Here is a 21,569-nt window from a genome sequence, read left to right on the forward strand (position 1 = left end):
GAGAGTGGTTGGCCATTGGAATGGGCTGCCTAGGGAGGTGGTGGAGTCACCATCCCTGGAGGTGTTCAAGAGGGGACTGGACGTGGCACTTGGTGCCATGGTTTAGTAGTCATGAGGTTTAGGGTGACAGGTTGGACTCAATGATCTTTGAGGTCTCTTCCAACCTTCTTGATTCTAATATTCTAATATACGACAGTATTTAGAAGGCAGTAAAATGTATTTATTTATTTTTACTGCCTTCTAAATATTGTCATTATAAACTTCCCTCTTGAATAGGCTTCACAATACTACCTTGACCAAAAGCTGTGGTGAGAGCAGTACTGCCAAGGCACAAAACAACCTTCTCTGCAGCTCACCTGTGCAAGCAGGCTGTTCCCACACCATTTGCAGACCATTGCTGCTGCTGTGCACGAAACCTGACCTCACCATGCACAGATTATGGATGACTTATAAGAAACGCCATATCAGGTAAAGGTGAACACAGGCCACGGCCATTAGCACATCTAAACCAGGCCCCTCACCTAAAAAAAACATTGTATTTGAAAAAAATAAAAATAAAAATAATGCTAACATGAAAATATTGGAGCATTTTCTTCCTCATTTAGGATGAGAGGGGGGATATAAGAAACACTGAGTAGGAATAGGGAGAACTATTGCTATTCCATTTTTCATGAGAAATTTATAGCAGTCAAGTTACATAATGCATTTCAAAAAAGTTCATGCTAGCATCAAAAGTCAGGCAATATGTAGGGAAATGCAGGAAATCTTTTAAAGCTCCATTCAATATTCTTGAGAGCAACCACCAAACCGTTCTGTAGAAGTCCACATTAACATGGTCCCAGAACACATTAGTTGTGGCTACATTATCAGTTTCAGACCACAAGTCTTGGAGGCCTGGAAGCATAATGTGTCTTCACAAATCACTTCTCCATTAATGTAAAAAATAAACTTTTCCTTTGTTCTTTAGGGTAAGACATGGCAGGAAAGAAGATCAAGTCCAAAAAAGGAAGAGAAATGCCTGTTTACCTGGAAATAAAGATCTATGTTTGTCTTCTATAACAATAACCTAAGCAAACACAGGGATAATAATACTTGTTTAATTCATAATATTTAGTCTAATAATGGGGTAATAAATGAATGCCACATGCTGTACAATGCTATGTTTGAAACTCAGTCAAGTCTCATGTTGAGAGGGATTTGAAAACTTCTTCAAAGTATTCAAAGCACAAGGCACAGTGCCACTTCCCAGGAGTTTCTATGGCTTTCTGTCTTCTACTATTCGTTCACATATGTAGCCCTAAAAATAACATTGTCTCTGCTGATAGCTTAGCTTGGCCTTCCATCCAAACCACTGTTGCCAAGACTAGGTTAAAATCTAACGCTTCATTAGCCACACAGCAGCCTTGGCAAGGACCAACTCAAAGTAGCAATGCTTTGCATTGTTACTGTCAGTCCCAAACTAGGACTCAGTGTGAGGAATAACCAAACAAGGCAGCCACAAAAACATAGCTTTTGCAGCAACCTCATTTCTGCACAGCAACAGCTAAGCCTCTGTCTTCAGCCATGCTGTTTTAGCCATTGTCCTTTCCCCCCTCCCCAAAAATAATAATTATCTCTTCAGTCCACATCGTGTCTTTCTCCTTGAATGGGCCTAACTCTATTAACTAAGCCATTGCTCATTTTTCCTACTTTGGTTCCAGCGTCTGTTTTCTATATATGTCTTATTAGCTTTCCATTGTAGGAAACATGAGAGAAGAAAACCACCCAGGGAGACAGAGAGGGAACAGGTTAGACGAGCAAGCTGAAAACTCACAAGGAGTTTTCACTGGTGTGAAATCCATGGAGACCTCTCTGGACAAGCTTCATGGGTACCCTCTGACCAGATTATCAGCACTGACTGCTTATATCCGCTTACACTACAAGCAGTTACCCCTTTCAGACCTCTTGGCCATGCTGATAGCACGATCAATCTCAGGTTTGTTTTGGTGAAGAAAGTACCCTTGGGTTCAATAGTTTGACCCAGCCTGGCTCACTACAACAGAAACTGCTGGAGGCTGACAGACTCTAGGGCTAATGCCTCTTTCAGCAAACACAGCAGTAGCTTTTACACACTGAGAGCGATTTTTCTTCTGGTTTGTGTACTTGTTTTGGATCTTCTTCATGCCACACACCTACGATCTACCAAGCAGTACATCTTATTTCACCCTTCTCTGTTATGTCTTCTGCCTTGCTTTCTCCTTTCTCCAGACATTCCCTCACCATCACCATGTTTAAATGGCTCCTGTGCCTGCAAACACAGGACCACTACACACACACTGCACCTTTTCCATGCACTGCTCTTCACATACCCTTCTGTTTGAAGCTCCCTGAGACAGAAAATCTCTTAAGTGCTCCTGAAAGCATCTTACGGTATCCCTGCCTAGCCAGTGTGATAATGTAACTGCAGTGAATGGAGTTGCATCAGCATCTTATCCCCTTAAATCTTAAAAACTACAAACACTGAGTGAGAAATGCCCCAGACATCTGTGTACAGCAGCTGAAGAGCTTTGTACTAACGGCAAACCTCCTATTGCCTTGTGCTTTACTCTTTTTCCTACTCACCCACCACACCAAGTACCCCCTGTCTATTCCCTGTACAATCAGCAGGACAATGAAGTCAGTGTGTTTCCTCTCTTCTCCAAAAACACAGGCAGTATTAGCCTCCAACTTCTGCACCCTCCCCTAAGAGAGAGAGAGAGCAAAGACAAAAGGAAAGTTTGCAGCCTGAATCTAACCTCATCAGGAGTCATGTTCCTCCCATCACTGGCGTTTAAAGCCATTCACAGAGAGGAAAAATAGCCTCAAGAGCATGCCAAAACGAAGTCATTTAAAAGAAAGTATAGTAACTGTAATTTTCTGAAGACCTCAATGTTTCTCTCTTTACACAAGTTCATCATACAATAGAGCAGCTTGAGTTCAATGGAGAATTAGGCTTCAGCTTTTTAGTATGCTGCAGGTAAAAGGAGTAAGCATGCACAAAGGGCATTTGATAACATTATGTGCACATACACTATTGTGTAACTGTTTCCATAGGCACAAAGCACTGTCAGGCTGCCATAAGACTTCATGCTAATTGCTTGGTTGTGTATGTGTTATGAAATGTAAATTAGGACTCCCTCAAAACCCTGGACATTTGCACTTACCTAAATCTCGCAGAATTAAGGGGGCAGTCATTCAAATAATATTTGTCACCAAGAAACATGAAACTAGTTTCTGCAAAGATGTTCTGCACAGAGTGACAGAGATTTGTTGGTGTATGTGGCAGCTGTTTTGCTGCATGTGCAGCTCCAAATCAAATCTGCAAATGCATCTGGAGGGGAGAGCCTCAGATGGCAACAATCGTCACAGTTATGGTAAAAGCCACAGTGTTTCTCTACCAAGCATGATATGAAATGAAGTAGTTAATATACATGTTGATTACTACAGCTGTCATAATTACAAATATTGCATGACACCTAGATTAAGAGGAACACTAGGGAGGAGGGAGCTGGCCTGTAACTTCTATTTTACCTCCCCCTTCCAAAAGTAAGGGTCTCCCACTCCTAAGTTCTTCTGAATAACAAACTATAATAATGATACTAATGCCTTACGTGCACTTGTGCCAAAAAAATATAAAACAAAAGTATATTACAAGAAAAAGCCACAGCCCGTAAATATTTTCACTGCTTCATTATTTAGGCCCAACCAAGCGTTTTATGAATTGTAGTTATTTATGATGGTTTATATTCTCTGTGTTTGTTTATGCCTAAAAGGTTCACCTACTTCCTCACTATGGCTCTCCCATCACGCAACAGCAACACTGGTCAGACTTCAATCTGTCTCACAAGGGTCTTACTCTCATATCCCTGCAGGCACTCTATCCTGCAAACACTTAGTCATGTGTTTAACTTTATGTATACAAGTAGTCTCACTGAACTCATTCATGAAATTCTAGCCTTATTTAAACTGCCACAGGTTTTACCATTGACTTCAGTTGGACCCAGATTTCATCTAATGGGATTATTTACATCCAAAAAGCTGAACACATGTCCAAGTTTTTATAAAACTGAAGTCTCAGTGCAAAGCCAAAGCATACACTGCCATTTTATCTCCTATTGGCACATAAGGCCTACAAAATTATTTGCTTTTATCTTGACCTTAACTAAGTTAGGTCACAATAAACAGATCATCACGAAAGGTGGTTATTAGGTTGTGTTCTTTTTTTCCTTTTTGACTATCACTATGTAGGCTACCTAACCTCTCCAATCCACTCATTTTTTGCCATTCCAAAAGGTATGAGATAGTTAACACACATTCATCTAGGCACAAACATTGACTTTGCTTAGCTGGAGAGTTCACTTGTTCATTTGTACTTCAAAAAAAGAATATGTTTCAAGCAGGTACAAGAGATAAGCAGAAAAAGAGATTAGTAAGGTGCAGTTTTCTTTCCATAATTCCAGCAGCAGCAATATTCAACCAATCTAACTTGAATTTGATTAAATCAAGGTTCATTCAGTTCCTGAAGCAATAGCTGAAATATAATCTCTGCACTTGCTTCCTCATTTAGTTTTATTGGGTAGCATAAGGTGACCCAAGTACCTAACTTACAACCTTCAGCAAAAAAAAGGAAACCCCAAAACTGCCAAGTCAACAGAGATACTTTGCTGCAGAAAGTAAAATCATAGAAGTTCCTGCTGTACAGGAGTTCCTGTTGGAATTCAAAGCAATAACAAAAGAATAAATAAAGACTGTCTGAATACAAAAGACAACTTGTTTTTTCTGCTCACAGAATGGTCCTGGTCAGAAGGGACCTCCAAAGGTCATCCAGTCCAACCTCCCCGCAGTCAGCAGGGACATCCCCAACTAGATCAGGCTGCCCAGGGCCTCATTGAGCCTCACCTTGAATATCTCCAGGGAGGGTGCCTCAACCACCTCCCTAGGCAACCTATTCCACTGTTCCACCACCCTCATAGTGAAGAACTTGTTCACCATACTACTTACTAGATGTATGAGCTTAGAAATTCCCACGGGTATAATGTGACACTAATTTAACCACTCTGTTGGAAGATTCACTGATTGCAGGGTCCATCCTTTCACTCTCTCTGTGACCCACATTACTGGTGCAGACACAAGATAGGCACAGTAAGTGTACACAAGATGAAACATTATGTCTGATATTAAATGTGCAATTAAATATTTATCTTAATGTAACCATCCTGTTATGAACAGGGCTCTTTTGCATTTTGCATGACAAAACACAGCATGATAAGCAGTCTTCCTTAAGCAGCTTCTTCTACAAGTTAGCTCACTTACTCTTGGCAAAAGACTAACTGATACAATTTCAGGTTCATGCTAAGAATTATTACAATATCTGCTCTTCCTTAACAGGACTGGGCTCTACTACTTCACATAAACAAATGGCAAACAAATACTCTGCTCACTAATATTTTTTCAGCCACATATAGCAGCATATAAAAGTATTAACATTGTGAATTTTCATACCCTATAACACAGATGTTTCCCCACAATTTCTTATCTTGAAATAGGTATACACAATAAAATGCTTTCAGTGCCCTTGCTTGAGCAAAAACATTCAGCCTTCACTCCCACTGTGCTACATGAAGAACAGATGTCCCTAAAGCCTTGTCCACACTAAGATCCAGTGCAATTTGTATTTTAAGCTGAACTGTTTAAACTACTTTACAGTAGAAGGAAATAAAATTTCAGTGAACTGATTTTGATCCCACCCATTACTAAAAATTCTTATCCACATCATTTAGATTTCTCCTTAAATATTTTATTGAAAGAATGAGAAATAAGCATTAATAAAATATTCTTGATTCCAGAATCCTATAATCTTCTCCATATTTACATTTACATGTGTTTTAGTTCTTCATTGCCATGCTCTACAATCGTTTTACTTATTCAGAAAGCAATATCACATTGTCAGGATTCAGTAGTAAGTAAAGCCCTATGAGGAGAGGCTGGGGGAGCTGGGGTTGTTTAGCCTGGAGGAGGCTCAGGGGTGACCTCATTGCTGTCTACAACTACCTGAAGGGAGGTTGTAGACAGGTGGGGCTTGGTCTCTTCTCCCAGCAGCAGAACAAGGGGACACAGTCTCAAGTGGTGCCAGGGGAGGTATAGGCTAGATGTTAAGAGGAAGTTCTTCACAGAGAGAGTGATTGCCCATTGGAATGTGCTGCCCAGGGAGGTGGTGGAGTCGCCGTCCCTGGAGATGTTCAAGAGAAGACTGGATGAGGCACTTAGTGCCATGGTCTAGTTGATTGGATAGGGCTGAGTGATCGGTTGGACTGGATGATCTTGGAGGTCTCTTCCAACCTGGTTGATTCTATGATTCTGTGAAATGAGTTTTAAACCTTTTTGCTCTAAAATAAGCTCCTATACTTTTTTTACATCACTAACAACCAGCATCGTGCTAACAAACTGAAACTCCTTGCCTATAGTAAGTTAAATATAATAAACCTCAACAAAACTTGCAAATTTCAGTCTGCAATATGTTCAGAATATGCCAAGCACTGAGGCAGGTTTGTAGATCTAAATGTCACACATTGCATGCAGTTTCTGGAAACTGAGCGTAAAAGAGTGATACCTTGCTTCAAGCTACTGCATCAGAGCCTCTCAAGTATGTATATTATACACACCACCATGGTACCTGTGGACCTGCACTATTCAATTTCCCTGCTTAGACAAGATTCCTTCTCCAACACTATCCCCAAGGAGCACCAAGATGTAGAGCTGCATAAAGCACATCTTCCCTTTTCATGCAAAACTAGCTGATTTCCATACACATCAAGTCAACAGCTCAGAATTACATTAGTTTGGGCACACATCTTCATGTCAGATAGAGAAAATGCCACAGGTATTCCTATGCAGACAGTGTTTTTATCATTTTTCAAAAGAGTCAACTGCCAAATATTTATACCAATTAGTACTACAAGCTAGCAGATTAGGTATGTGGCACACAATCAGGTGAAAGCCAATATTCCTTAAGGCCTTTTTTCTTTGTGGGATCTTTTCCTCAGTTCAGCAGAGACTCTCCCAGCTCCTAAATCGGGTGGCCTTTAATTGTTTTCCGAATGGATTGCATGCATTGATGGAAATTGGAACACTTAGATAAAAATGAAAGAGCTGACTGTCCCCTAGAGGAAAACAGTTTCCTGCAAAATCTCTCACAGGTTTACTGCATCACAGCACATCAGTTTTGTTTGCTTGTAAGCATCACCTTTTTTGTTAATATCCTTACGTTATTTTCTTTATCAAGTGCTAGATGCAGGCTCTTAAATTCCAGAGCACCAAATAGCTTCCTGCTCCCTGGACATTCAATCCTTCCTTTTGCTTTTAACCCTGTATCAGCCATGCATTAACCTCCAAGTACTTAAGTCCATTATAAATCAGAGTAATTCAGGGTTCTGCTTTAGAGGCATACAAACATACTAATTCAACATTAATCAGAACAGAATTAGTGAAGCTTCTTCTCACTAAAAACAAGTACCCTGATACAGCAGATCATACTCAAGAGGAACCATGGCCAACCTGCTCTGATTACACAGCATTTAGACTTCTATCAATTCTACAGAAAGGGGAAAGCATACAAAGCAACTTCCACTGAACTTCTTCAAGCCATCATTTTTGAATAGCCAGATGCCTCTATCAAGGCTCAAGTCATGCTGAACCAGTCAGTGCAGCAGACCCTGCTAAAGATGCAGCTTCAGCTGCCAAGAGCTTGCAATCACATTACAAGCAGGAACGAGGAGGGAAGAAGCGGAATCAGTAAAAGACGTAATGAATGACTTGCACTAAAGCTCAGGGCACATCCAGACAAACAGCCTCAGGCCTGTTTGGGTGGAGAAGGCTTTCAACTCAGGCTTTATCTGCCAGCCATACTCCATAATGCACATCACCACAACAATCATGTCCATCACTCTAGCTCAAGCTACATAGCGCTGGTGCACAGCCCAGGAAAAGCATGAACGTGTCTGGCAGCAAACAGCAGTGGAGATGGTACTGAGGAGATCCACCTTGGGTTTTGCTTTTTAGCATGAAGCCAACAACATGAGGAACCATCTTCTTTGTGGCCTTTTCTCATATTTAAGTCTTTGTCTTCTGAAAAAAAGTGCATTTTTGAGAACTCTGCAGAAGGATCATATTTATTAAAAATAAGTACTAACATTTTTAACAAGCCAACTGATTTACATACAAGGGACAAGTAATGTACTGTGAAATGGAATGGAACATACAGCTGTGACATTTTACACAAATAGAAAATTTATTCAAGCATACAGGTGTTATAAAGAAGCTATAAAGAAACGTTTGTGCTACAAAATGGAAGCTGCTACACACAAAAATGCTATTTTATTTGATCGAATTTTTTTCATCATTCTCTTAGTACTTTTGCTTTCAGCAGGCTTTATTTATACAGTGATGCTGCATTTACATTTTTTTGGCACTGGAACTTTAATTCAGATCAAAGTGCTTTTAGAAAGCCTACATTTTCTTCTGCTTAATTACAAAAAAAAAAAAAAAAAAAGTAAAAGATCAGAAGTTTAATTACAAATAATTAATTTAAAAGGTACACTTCTGCAATTAACAGTAATTTGGCATGACCAATCCTCCTTTTCCCAAATAACCCAAACCACACCAAAAACACTGTAGAAGTTTCCCCAAGTACAACTAAAATTGTTTGAAGAAAATGAAGTGCATACAGTGAAGTTTCACGAAATTTATTATAAAGAAATTCTTGTTACGATTTAAGATTTTCCACCAAGGAAACACACAGATAGATGCACACCACACCTAGAAGTGTACATTAACTCTACAGTATTTCTTTTTGGCATGGGAGAGTTGTGGCCAATGGGATGCAGTCCAGGAGGCCTGTACCTAGTGGAGTTTCCCAGGGGTCAGTACTGGGACCAGTTCTATTCAATATGTTCATCAACGACCTGGATGAGGGCACAGAGTGCACTGTCAGCAGGTTTGCTGATGACACCAAACTGAGTGGAGTGGTTGACACACCAGAGGGCTGTGCTGCCATTCAGCCAGACTTAGACAGGCTGGAGAGTTGGGCAAGGAGAAATTGAATGAAATTCAACAACGGCAAGGGTAGAGTCTTGTACCATGGATCAGTACAGCCTGGGGACTGACCTGTTGCAGAGCAGTGAAGGGGAAAAGGACCTGGGGGTTCTAATGGATGAGAGGTTGACCATGAGCCAGCAATGTGCTCTTGTGGCCAAGAAGGCCAAAGCCATTCAGGGGTAGATTAGAAGGCCTGTGGTCAAGAGAGGTTCTCCTCCCGCTCTGCTCTGCTCTGCTGAGGCCACATCTGGAGAATTGTGTCCAGTTCTGGGCCCCTCAGTTCAAGAAGAACCTCAGGGAACTGCTTGAAAGAGTCCAGTGCAGAACCACAAAATGCTAAAGGGAGTGGAAGATCTTCCTTACGAGGAGAGACTGAGAGAGCTGAGGGCTCTTTAGCTTGGAGAGGAGGAGACTGAGGGGTGACCTCATTCATGTTTATAAAGATGTAAAGGGTGAGTGCCAAGAGGATGGAGCCAGGCTCTGCTTGGTGATGCCCAATGACAGGACAAGGGGCAATGGGTGGAAGCTGAGGCATAGGAAGTTCCATGGAAACACGAGGAAAAAGTTTATCACTGTGATGGTGACAGAACACTGGAACAGGTTGCCCAGGAGGGTTGTGGAGTCTCCCTCTCTGGAGATACTCAAAACCCACCTGGATGCATTCCTATGTGACCTGCTCTAGGTGATCCTGCTCTGGCAGGGGGCTTGGACTGGATATCTTTCAAGGTCTCTTCAGGCCCCTGGTGTTCTGTGATTCTGTGGGAGTTGAGAGGATGCATGGAAGGCCAAAGAAAGAGCAGCAGAATGAACACAACCTTGCTGGAGACTCACAAACCAAACCATGACAAAGTTTCACAAATTATTTTTGAGAGTGGCCCAAGAAAATTCACAGTGAAACCTTGGCATCAACAAGGCCATCCAGGCCAATATAGAGAGCCATACTCCAAGACATTAAATACTTTTGACTTATTTTAGTGGTGTCTAGAAGGCTGATGTATAGCACACAAAATAAGGCTTCTTAAGATCCTGCCTCACTTCTGAGGATAATTGCTTTATCTTATTAAAATAATGAAAACCCTGTTGTCACATTAAACAGTCAAACTGAATAAATACAGTATCAAGCATAAGAGAAGGCATGACAGCACCTTCGTGTTCAATAACTGCTGGAAATAAGAGGATATGACAAAGCACAATGTTCCTCCAAATATATTTTTATCTGAAGAGAAAAATAAATCCATTTTTAAGAAGCGTATGAAGCATGAAAACAGAGTATATAGCAGAAATCTTATAACCTACAGAACAACAGCTACAAGTAGATTCTTCCACCCACTGAAGGTAGTGTGGGCTCCTTCCACTTCAGTAAGGAAAATCCTGTGTTATTTGGGGTTAGGAAAGCTACACTAATGGCCAGAGGTGACTGCAGGCATCTTGTCTGAATTTCCTACTGGATCTAATCCCCTTCTCAAAGTAGCCCAGTACAAGTCCACTCAAAACAAAAGAGCCAGCCAAATCCAACTGATCCTGACCCAGGAACTTTGTCAGGCTGTAAAACAAAACCAAGAACATTCCAATGTTACCCTAGCACTGCAACATCACATAAAGGCTAAAAGTACCAACAGCATCAGCCTGCAGAAGAGAAACAATACTTTACTAAACAGTCTATAAAAGCAGAGGCATTGTGTGCTCTAAAAAGCAGCATTTTTAAGTGTATCACTTAATATGCTGCTTTGCATATTGGGTAGTGAGATGCTCCTGTGCCTTCTCAAAGGCCCATCATCAAAAACACTCTCTGAAAGTGATGAAATCAAACCACACACATGCACAAAAGACAAAGTCCCAGAAGAGGCTGATTTTTTTTTAGAAAGAACTCCCACTTCAAAGTTGCATGTTAGAAATGGCTGCAGAAAATAAAATTATTCTGGACTAGGAGTTATAGTTTTCCCCATGCTGCCTCCAAAGTGTTAATCTATTACTTTGTAATATGGCAAACTGCATCTTTCATTTCAAAGTGACTACTAAAAGCCTGTCAAATGTATAGACATGAATATATAAAGAATTTCAGTAGGAAACACACCTCCTCACTTACAGCACTGACAGCAGCTTGAACTCTGAGCATGCTAAAACACACCTCAGGGAAACACTCCAGGCTGGAAGACAGGCATAGGAATCACTACAGTAAGACACGTGGGTCCAAAACAGAGACCAGCCACACACTGAATATTCAGTTAAAATGATGATGGGGAAGATTAGCTGGGCCTACCTTCTAGCAGCAACTTCAGCACACCTATGCTCATGAAGTCTTTCATTTCCTCTTAGAATCTGGATGAAGCTATATCGAGGGATTCTTTGATAAAGCCAGTTTGATGCTGGTTGGGTGGATCTTGGGGCTTCCTTTTAACCGTGATGCTCCACAATAAGAGGCTTACTGATGCCTGTGTACAGACAGGTTTGTTTCCCTGGTACCAGTGTTAATCTCCAAATCATCACAGGATGTGTTGAACTGGAAGGGACCCTAATGATCACATAATTACAACCCCCCTGCCATGGGCAGGGACACCTCCTGCTCGACCAGGTTGCTCAAAGCCTGGTTTCAAACACTTCCAGACATGAGGCATCCACAACTTCTCTGTGCAAACCATTACAGTGTTTCACCACTCTCGTAGTACAGAACTTCTTCCTAATGCCCGTTCTCTACCATGCTCTAGTTTAAAATCATTGACCCTTGTCCTACTACCACAAGCCCTTATAAACAGTCCCTCTACAGCTTTCCTCTCCCCAGAGCCTTCTCCTCTCCAGGCTGAATACACCCAACTCCCTCAGCCTGTCCTCGCAGGAGAGGTAATGAAGAACACCTAGTGCCTTGGTTTGGGATTTCTTACCCCCACCAGGTAATTCTGTCACCTTAAAATTACCACAAGCATCAAATTAGTGTTTGAGTAGAAGAGCATTTCTTACTTCTCTCCTCATACACTGGAACTCGTACGTGCTGGGTTTTTTAATACCAAAGTAAATAACCACTACCAGCTTCAACAGTTACTGAGCAAAACCTGAGAGCTACTTTAAACAGTATCAGCTGAGAAATATTCCCATCTAGAAGTTGGAGGCTAGATGCTGTCAAGGCACTTCTGATGCATCACGATGTTGGGAGCCTATATAGTTATCAGCCTCCTAAAGACAAATATCTGATTCACAGAGTGCTATCCAACCCCATGCTATGTTTCCTTGCATCAGAGGAGGAGAAAATGCTCAGAAAAGCAATTAAAACCTAAAGTCACACTTCCTCAGAGCAGGTAGCCAAGCAATTGGAAATGCTTTGTATAGGAATGAAATGCCATCTCTAACTTGGGACCGCAGGCAGATATGATGTATCTGTCTTTTATTTATGTATTTGAGAGTGTTCAAAGACTGGTCCCTAAGCACAGGGTGAAGGTCATTCTGCAGCAATGATGGGGAAGTGGCACACTGGAGCCTGGTTCCTGCACCTACCACCAGTTACTAATTGTAAGGGCGGTGGGAAGGGAAGGCAGGACAGAGCTGTGTGAATGGTTTAGGCTGCTGAGTGGGTTTGTTTCCACAACAATTTTGGTCACAGAACTGTGACCCTGTTTCAAGGGTCATTTTTTAGGATTGAAGTACACAAATTACCACACTGCATGAAAACAGCATCCAGGCACTGGCAGGGTCTTTGCAGTGACAGCTCTGCTACCAATTACTGTGTTGTTTCTCTGAACTAATACTGGAATAGTTGACTAAAACACATAGGAGTGAAAAATCATACAATCCTCTCATTAGCAAAACAGCCTAGAGCAATGGTAAGTTCAGAAAAATTTATCCTAGTAATAGGATGCTGAAGTCAGAAAAAAAACCCCTGTCCTCTCTTGAACCACAGGTCAAGAGGTCAGGGTGAGATCTTTTGGGTCTGCTGACAGGCTGGTGAATAATAGGAGATGCCACAGAGCAGTCCAGTCATTTAGCAGTAATGGTTTGTACCATTATGTGGGGAAATACTCATTCAATTACCTGTCAGACTCCAGCTTCTGGGGCCAGCTGGGAGGAGGAGCACTGCTGAAACCAACCTGTTTAACTCCTGGAAAGAAGCAAGGGCTCCCAGGTGGTCAATAGTTATCCCCACAAATAAATTAATGATCTTTTGTGGCAGACTCATGGGAAGCCTGTCCAGCTCGTTGCTGGAAGGCAGATGCCAAAAAAAAAACTTGGTGTCAAGTTTTGGGCACACAACAAAAATCTACTTGCTATAGCATTTACTATCTATTTTCAGAGGTTACTCTGATTTATTTTTTTTTTCACAGTTCTTGAAGCATGCATATGGGCCATGTGAATAACCCACTGGGGAAAAAAATGGAAATAATTAAGGTATAAAGACAAAGCACCTTATGCTGAAAGCACAATATTTCCAATAAAACAGCAATTAAAAAGATGAAGTGATGAAGGAAAGAAGGGACATGTCTGATGGTTTTAAAAACTGTCTTTTTTAATTTTTCTTCATAAAGTTCAAGCAGAGAAGGTTAGAGAATGTAAATAAATCACTATTGGGTGTAAGAAAGCAAAATAATGATTATTCTAAACACTTCCATTGGAGAGAGAGAAAGTTTAAGAACTACTACTCAAAACAAAGTTGGGGTGGTCAGAGCTTGAGTTCTCAGCTTGCTTGCTGGGCTGTCTGGATGCTGCTGCTTCTTTTCTGCCTGAAGATAGCACACTGACCTTGATGAGCTAAGTCTAACAGCCTCTCTGCTTCTTACCTCTCTGCCTTCTGCCAGGGGAGCCTGGGGGGACTCCTTCTGGTCTGGGGGGGAAGAGGCCCCTTGGGGGAAGCAAAGGGGGCTTGGTTGTGCTTTTCTGTTGATTGTGCCTATTTGTAAATGTTGTGAATAGTGTATATTAGTACATATTCATTGCATTTCATCATAGATTGTAGATTTGCTTGTATTGTAGATTTGCTTCCAGACTGAGCTAGCCTGGTTATTGTTGGTGTGGGGGGATTTCAGCTCTCACACTGTTACAACATGAAGACAGTAAATAAGGATTATATACCTCCAATTGAAACCTCCCACTATTCTTGAAAAATCTCTTCATGAAGCCAACAGGACAACAAAGGCTGAGTAACTCAGTGTTCTAGGGAACTCAAGGATTAGTATTCAAGGAAGCCACTTTTACTTTTTCTCCTTCTTAAAGCTTAACAAGACCAGGAACAGCTGGGGTGACAGAGCATCAGAGCATATCGTCTAGCAACCCCTGATTACAGAGCATAGGTGGCCAAGTTTCATCAGCTTCAAACAGTCTGGTTTACTGTTTGTTTTTTTTTCTCTGGAAGTGAAATAGAGATTGACAGATTACTTGATCCTTAGCTGCTGCCCCAGCAGTCCAGCATGCTTCTTTGTTTCACAATAATCTGTCATATCCAAACAACAACTCTGAACTAGCCCAGAGCATCCTTAGAAGACAGAGCCAAAGTGCGCACCACTGCCTTTGGAGACGCCTGTGACGAGCCATTCACAGGTCCACAAGAGATTTCAGCAGTCTTGAAGCAGCAAACCAAGCAGTAGAGTTGACATATGAAGTAATATTTAGGGTGCAATTCCAAAACCCAATTTCCTCTGGCTCTTCAAGTTTCATTCAGCAACAGGCTGGCCTTTGGGGAAAAATGGTTTAGTTTCGTGTTCTGCAGAGGGTGAAACTGGGAAAGAAATTACAGGATTTACACCTTCTCCCTCTTACTGGAGAGGGACCACCTGTGCAAGCAATAACACAAGTATCTAAAGTCTAGAGGGCAGTCCTGAGATTGCAGGAATATGACCTAAGAACCTGATCTAGAAGAAGTGAAATAAAATTCTACTACCATTCTGACTTAAATAATCTGCCCACAGAACAAGCTCCCATTTTAAAGGATGATAAGGAGAGTTTATAAGATCAATCACCCCAAGCAAGAAAGTACAGGGAGTTCAAAGGTTGCCAGGCCTCAAAGGCAAACAATAGGCTTCCACAATCTAGAAAAATTCCAAACTTAAAAACCTGCAGGCCAAAGTGCCAGACAACAAAGAGCTTCGAGCATTTTAAAGTTTGGATCTTCAGCTGAAATGTTTTCACCTTTCAGATAATTCTTTCAGACAAAAATTAGGGCTGGGGGAAAATAAATGAGGAAAATGGACAGCTTAAAAAGGTTTTTTCTTCTTATAAAAAGCAACAACAGTTAACCCAAAAGCTGTGTAAAATCTATAAAATATTTAGAAATAAAAATTTCTTAAAATCAAACCTAAAGCACTGGTCCCCAAGAAGAGATTCAGTTTTACATAATGAACAGCATCTCTGTATACAGATTTAGTCTGTTGCTCCAACTATATTTGGAGCAACTTTCACCACAGGTTGCCAGCAGGCTTACATCTACAGCTTCAGCATTGAATATTTCAGATTAAGAAAGAAATTCCATAAACAAACAGCAAAGTCTGCTTCAGTCAACTTCACAGAAAGAAGGAAAAAAAAAAATCCTAGCAACCAACAAGGAAGGAAGGGCAAACTTCCAGATGAGGGAAGTAAAGGCAAGCTCTAATTCAGCACTCACTTTGCAGCTATCAGATGGTTAACAAATTGAGATGAGAGACTTCTGAGTGATTTTCACTCTGGCAAACTGAAAGGATTCTAAAGTGCAGCTGGAATACATATGGGAGATGCTGGAGAAAGTGGATCATTTGAATTTGTAACTCCATTGTGTGCTGAAAGAACTTCCTGCAGATGAGGCGCATCCCGTCGGTGACTCAGGGAGACTCTCCGTCTGCTAACAGTCATGAATTTATTCTCTGAACCAGCTACCAGAAGTGACATGGTTTATGTTAGTGTTATATATGCAACAAGAATCCTAAAATAAAGCCTGCAGGGACATAATTTCCTTTTTTGCTTTCAAAAAAATCTCTATCTTACAGCACCTCCACTGAAAAAAAAAAAAAAAAAACAAAAAAACCCACAACACTATTTTTGTGAAACTAAGATTTCACATTTTGATCGAAGTGTTTCATTCAGCACAACTTTTTATGCAGAAACACTTTTCACATCAAAAGCCAAATATATTTTCAGACAATGTTCAGCATTTAAAAATTGAATGGGCATCATATTAATAGGTTATTATAATGCCAGGTTCTTCATATTAGCTAATCAGTTATTGGTTTGCTAGTTTGATCCTCAACTAAAGTACCTGAAAACCAGGTAGACACAGTTAATCAGGCATCTTCTCTGGATTAAAATCCCTGCTTCGTATGCAAATTATCTTTATGGTAATTTGAAATGAGTATCTATAAGATGCAACAGGAAGAAAAAAAAAATAGAAAACACTACAGAGAAATAATGCAAGTCTCCCATCTTCCCACTTCATCACTACCACCAGCCTCACCACTGGAATTCAGATGACTGCAGCCACCTGCAAACTGGATCTGCTAAAAGCTACTGGAAAGATATACCTGAAGTTGACAAATTGTTGAGTAGATGACAAAAAAGGGTCATAAGCATCACAGATGTAAATTAATAACCAAATATACACGCACAACAAGGAGACAGATGGTGAGCAATTTTCCCCAGTGTACTTACACTTGTTCTTCTAGTGCACGTATTTGGGTCACTTGCTAGATTAAATCTCATGCGGCAGACCTAACACAGAGGTACTGTTGAATGTGTACAGGCTGGGCCTATTTTTAAATGATGCAAGGCTGACACTACAGGGTGAAGGCATTTGTCAGAATTTCTTCAATGCAGTTTGCAGTATTGCCTGGTTACTTTCAAACAAGGCTGTTGGATATTTTCTACCATCGACAAGGCTGCCCCATTGAGGCCTGCTAAATAAAATGCAGCACAAGACAGAAAAAGTTGGTCATTGCTACCAAATCTCACAGAAGAGTTCTACACAGACACAGACAAATGTCTGCATGTTTTCAAGAGAATCAGCATGCCACAGAGAAAATAGAGTGCTCAAGTTTAAAGACTCATACTAACACTCTCCTTAAAAACATGCCTTTCTTCTGGCATTTGGGAGAAGAAAGGAACACCTCATCCACTGAGTTGCTTTTGATGTGTTAGCTGTAGCAATGCATGACCTCTGATATGCAGAGCACTAAATCTTCCACACCCCAGCTATCAACTGACAGTGACCTGTCTGTTTCAGCACAGGTCACATGAAGCACTAAAACTTCAATGCAAGGCACACACAGGTCAAATTGCTTAGTTTTAGGGAGGCTTAAATGGCAGGGGAAAATAATTACATGGATGTGCAAGCCTAATTGCAGCACTGAGTTTCCGTCCTGCAATAGTGGTAGATATCACCATGAAGCACACACTTCATGTGCAGAGATTAGCCCCCTTTAATCTGGCAAGAAACTGGATTTAACACAGTGCAACAAGCAAGATCTTCAGTACACCCGCAGGAATGGAAACTGCATTTCTCCCTATGCCTTGCTATCAGTTCCAAGATGATTTTGCTCACCAATAAATAAACCTTTATAAATAACCAATGTGAGATCACTGTGGCATTAGACCAACATGTAAATATTTCCCCCCCACCTCTTCTCGCATTCATCTCTTCTTTTGGGTTACTGCATGCTGCATGGAGCTTCAAATAAAATAATAAGTAATAAGCAGGGGAAAAATAATTATTTGTTCCTAGATTAACAAGGGGGTTTTGAACTGGGGAGGAAAATTTCCCCCTAGCAATCTGGACGTATGACTAGGAAATATCACAGCTGCCTGTAAGAATCACAGTAGCAGAGAACAGGGTGATAAAAGCTTGTGTTTTCTAGGTCCACATTTGCACTGATTATGTGTGTGCCACACATCTGTCTAGCTAGAAGGAAACGCTAAGTTAGGCAGGCTAATGCTGAAAAGTAAGAATGTATACATTTGCTTACTCCTTCAGGCTTTAAACTCATTCAATTTCAGTTTAACTGGGTGAAGAATAAGAAACAAAATTTCAAATCCTTTGATATAGTCATAAAGACCAAACTACAAGGCAAGTCTGTTGTATCACTGTCCATACAGTCTTTCGTTTGGTGCCATGCTGCTGCTAAAATACTAAGTTTTACCATTGGAAAATTGATTTTGCTATAAGAAGTTTTTATGATGCCACTTAATCTTACCCAACCCACATAAAAAAAAAATACAGAAAGCAATTACAGACACTCTTTATATAGTAAGCTTGATCACTATATTAAAAAAAGAACAGTCTGATGTAATTTCAATATAATGGCAAAGGAAGCAGAAAAAGCTATGGCAATGTGCTACACTTCTGAAACAAAACATTGCAGGTTGCCAGTTTAAATGCACAATCTTGATTCACTTAAAGTTAGTAGCAGGATCCATCTCCCACATGGAGGGCTGTTGTCCTGCAGCTCCAGCATCGACCCCCTCTTCTAGTATTATGTTTCAAGCCAGCTCCTGCGGGGCAGTGAGATTCTGCGATTACAGTTAAAAGAACACTTTGGGTCTGAGAGCCTGCCTCTTTGAATACATAACCCTTTCTAGTTCAACAATTACTAACATGCAACAGCCATTTCTGCTCTGCCCCTTCCAGTGCTGAAGTTGAAAACATCCTAAATAGATGACCCAGCTTATAGAAATGACATTAGCTGGCTTTTAGAACACTAGCACATTCTTGAATCTTAGCTTGTATGATGAGCAGTATTTAGGAGGTAACCACATAAACATAGCAGTATTTTAGAACATCTTTTAAACAGTCTGAGATTAGTACTAGCAGAAATGGTGGGTAATTATCTTGTCCATTCTTCCCAAGATGACACTCAAACATTACTATTTTCTAACTGCATTAAAGCACGCACAGGCAAGAGCAGGACTAACCTTGACCTCCACATGATTAACAGCAGGTAGTACTTCAAATTGCTTTCAATGCTTAGCTAATTTGAACTGGCCTGCCGGACAGGCTTATAAGCATGTCCTTAAACAACCCAGTTTTGCCTAAATATTGCAACATATGCTACTTAGGGTTATATAAATATTCCACAACTCCTGCAGTTCTTAACTGTAACAGGGGAGTTTTAAATAGTGTCAGTGTGTCAAAATATTCACTACTTGCTATTGATCCAACTCAGACCTTGCATTTCAGAATAAAAGCAGAGGCTTTTTTTTTTTTTCTTTTACCCTTTATGAAATTCTATTTTGCGACATTAAAAAAGACTTAAGAAAAATCATTTCAGATAATTGGAAGGCTCACAGAAGCCCGAAAACACTTAATTGCTTCACAAAGCTTCAAGTGCATGTAAATGACTGAAGCCTGAATCGCCACATTCTGCAGCAGACACTGTTCCCAGCCAGAGACCTGGACCAGGACTAATACTTTCAGTATAATAGGTTTAGTAGTAGCAACCCTTGAAAACAGAGGGTTTATTCTGGAAGTGGTGACAGACCCTTACAGGCGGCAGGTGCACCGCAAATCGGCATAAGGGAGGAAAATTCTAAGTTAAGCAACTAATTGACTCCAGGACAGTCAGGTTATTTCCCAAGGCAAATACCTGATCACAGACATAACTGTCCCTTTCATATCCCATCAAGTGCGCCGGGAAGTTCAGCCCATCCAGCAACATTTCTCTGCTCAGGCGCATCGCTTATCCCACCTCAGCACGCTTCCTCCCCTTCCTCCTCTCGCATAAAAAGCTCCAAGGCAGTACTAACCCTGCTCAACCGCTGCTCGGAGAGGTGGCTGGCCGGTACCGGGAACCACACGGAGGGGCACTGGCACACACCCCCTTCCTCTCCCCCGCCAAGGCCGCCGAGCCGGGCGGTGGCGGGACGGCCGCCTGGCAGCGGCGCGTGGCCTGGGCCGGCGGAGCAGCTGCCCGTCGCACCCACGGGAGACGGGCATTCGCTACCGAGGAGAGGGGCTGACGAAAAGCTGTCAAAGTCAACCCCTGCTCACTTTTTTGGATGGTTTAATTCCAATGGACCATGAAACACCCCAGAACGGTTAATAAGTTTAGCCAAGCGTGCCGTTCGCCCTAATACATTTTAATTATGCATCTGTTTTAATTGTGATCAGATTAAGTCACCGGAAAGGCACTAATGGGAATTTTCCCCGACTGCTAACAGCGCCTTTCAGGAGCTTCCGAGGGCGGGGACGTTCAGGAGAGAAGCAGGTAGGGACCCCGACTCTAGCTGGCGGCGGTAGCTGGCTGGTCCCCGCGGCCACCCGGAGGTGCTCGACAGCACACGATGACTTCCCGAGCGGGGTTCGGTCCCGGCACAACGGAATCAGCCCAGGACCTGCAAAGTTAAAGCAGTAGGACCCTTCCCACAGGGAAGCGCGGGAGTGGACCGAGTCCGCGTGGGAGCTGTCAAAGCCCCGGGAGAGGCGGGCGCCGCAGCGGCCACCAGGATCCGAGGAGTCACCGGTACCCTCCGGCACCGCCCCGGGTACCCCGAGAGGGGCAGCTGCTGCCCCGCTCCCTGCAGGTGGGCAGTACCCGCCCACCCGGCCCCGCCGCTTCCCGCCCTACCTGTCATCGTAACAGAAGTCGGCGCCCAGGGTGTTGAGGTACAGGGCGAGCCCCAGGGCGCTGCTCAACAACTCCGCGATCATCTCTTCGCCTGCTCTCGCCGCCGCCGCCGCGCTCACACCGGGGCAGTTCCCCCTGCCCGGCCTCCCGGGCCAGCCCCGCCGCGGCTGCCCCTCGCGCCCCCCAGCAGTGCGGAGCGCCGCTCCGTGCTCTACCGGCGGCCGCAGCCTCACGGCGTCCCCCCGCACCTCCGCCGACCCCTACCCCATGGTAGCGGGGCGGAGACAACGAAGCGAAGTGCGGCCGCTGTCGCCTTCCTCCCGTGGAGCCTTGGCAATGCCGCGGCTCCGACTCACGCCCGGCCCGCGCCCCCCTTGCTGCCGAGCCGGGCGCCGCCGCCGAGGCTCTGGGAGCGCCCGCGTGGGGCGCCCCGGGCTCCCACCGCGCCTGCGTGCGGACCCGCCCCGCGACCGCCTCTCCGCGACCGCCCCGCCCCGCCCCGAGACACTGCCTCCTCCCCGCCCCCCGGGCTCCCCGGGCGGTGCTCCGCCGGTAGCGGCAATGCCACCGGCACTGGCGGTTTGTGCGCCAGGCAGGGCTTGCCCTGCTGGCCCGGCACAACCCTTCAAGGGTTTTTTTTCTTTCCCCTTTTCCCGTTCTTCCTTTTTATTTTTGTCTGACTCTTTTCTTTCCACCTTCTTTCTGCCGTGTTTCTTTTTGTTTAATTTTTTTTATTCAATTTAACTTTCTTTTCCTTTTTTTTATTTTCTTCATTTTTCTCTGTACCCCTTTCTCCCAATCTTTTTTCTTCTCTTGTACCCTTTTTCTCCTTTTTTTTTTTTTCCCCCTTTTGTCCCACCCACTAGCACAGGTCAGATGGAAACTCATTTGTAGGAAAGAGAGGGCCCAATTGGGAGTGGGATGCCAGAGCTGGGGGCTCTATGCTCCCACTTG

General features: G+C 42.8%; 1 protein-coding gene across 1 annotated transcript in view; it reads right to left on the reverse strand.

The window, feature by feature from the left end:
* The window catches only part of TMTC2 (transmembrane O-mannosyltransferase targeting cadherins 2), a 265,543-nt gene extending 244,845 nt beyond the window's left edge, over positions 1-20,698 (reverse strand). Inside the window, exon 1 of the mRNA XM_054399725.1 lies at positions 20,616-20,698. Within this exon, the coding sequence (XP_054255700.1) occupies positions 20,616-20,698 (83 nt within the window). The remainder of the gene's footprint in view (positions 1-20,615) is intronic.
* Between the last annotated feature and the right edge of the window lie 871 nt (positions 20,699-21,569).

The sequence above is a fragment of the Indicator indicator genome, chromosome 3 (genome assembly GCF_027791375.1).
Source record: "Indicator indicator isolate 239-I01 chromosome 3, UM_Iind_1.1, whole genome shotgun sequence".
NCBI classification, from domain to species: domain Eukaryota; kingdom Metazoa; phylum Chordata; class Aves; order Piciformes; family Indicatoridae; genus Indicator; species Indicator indicator.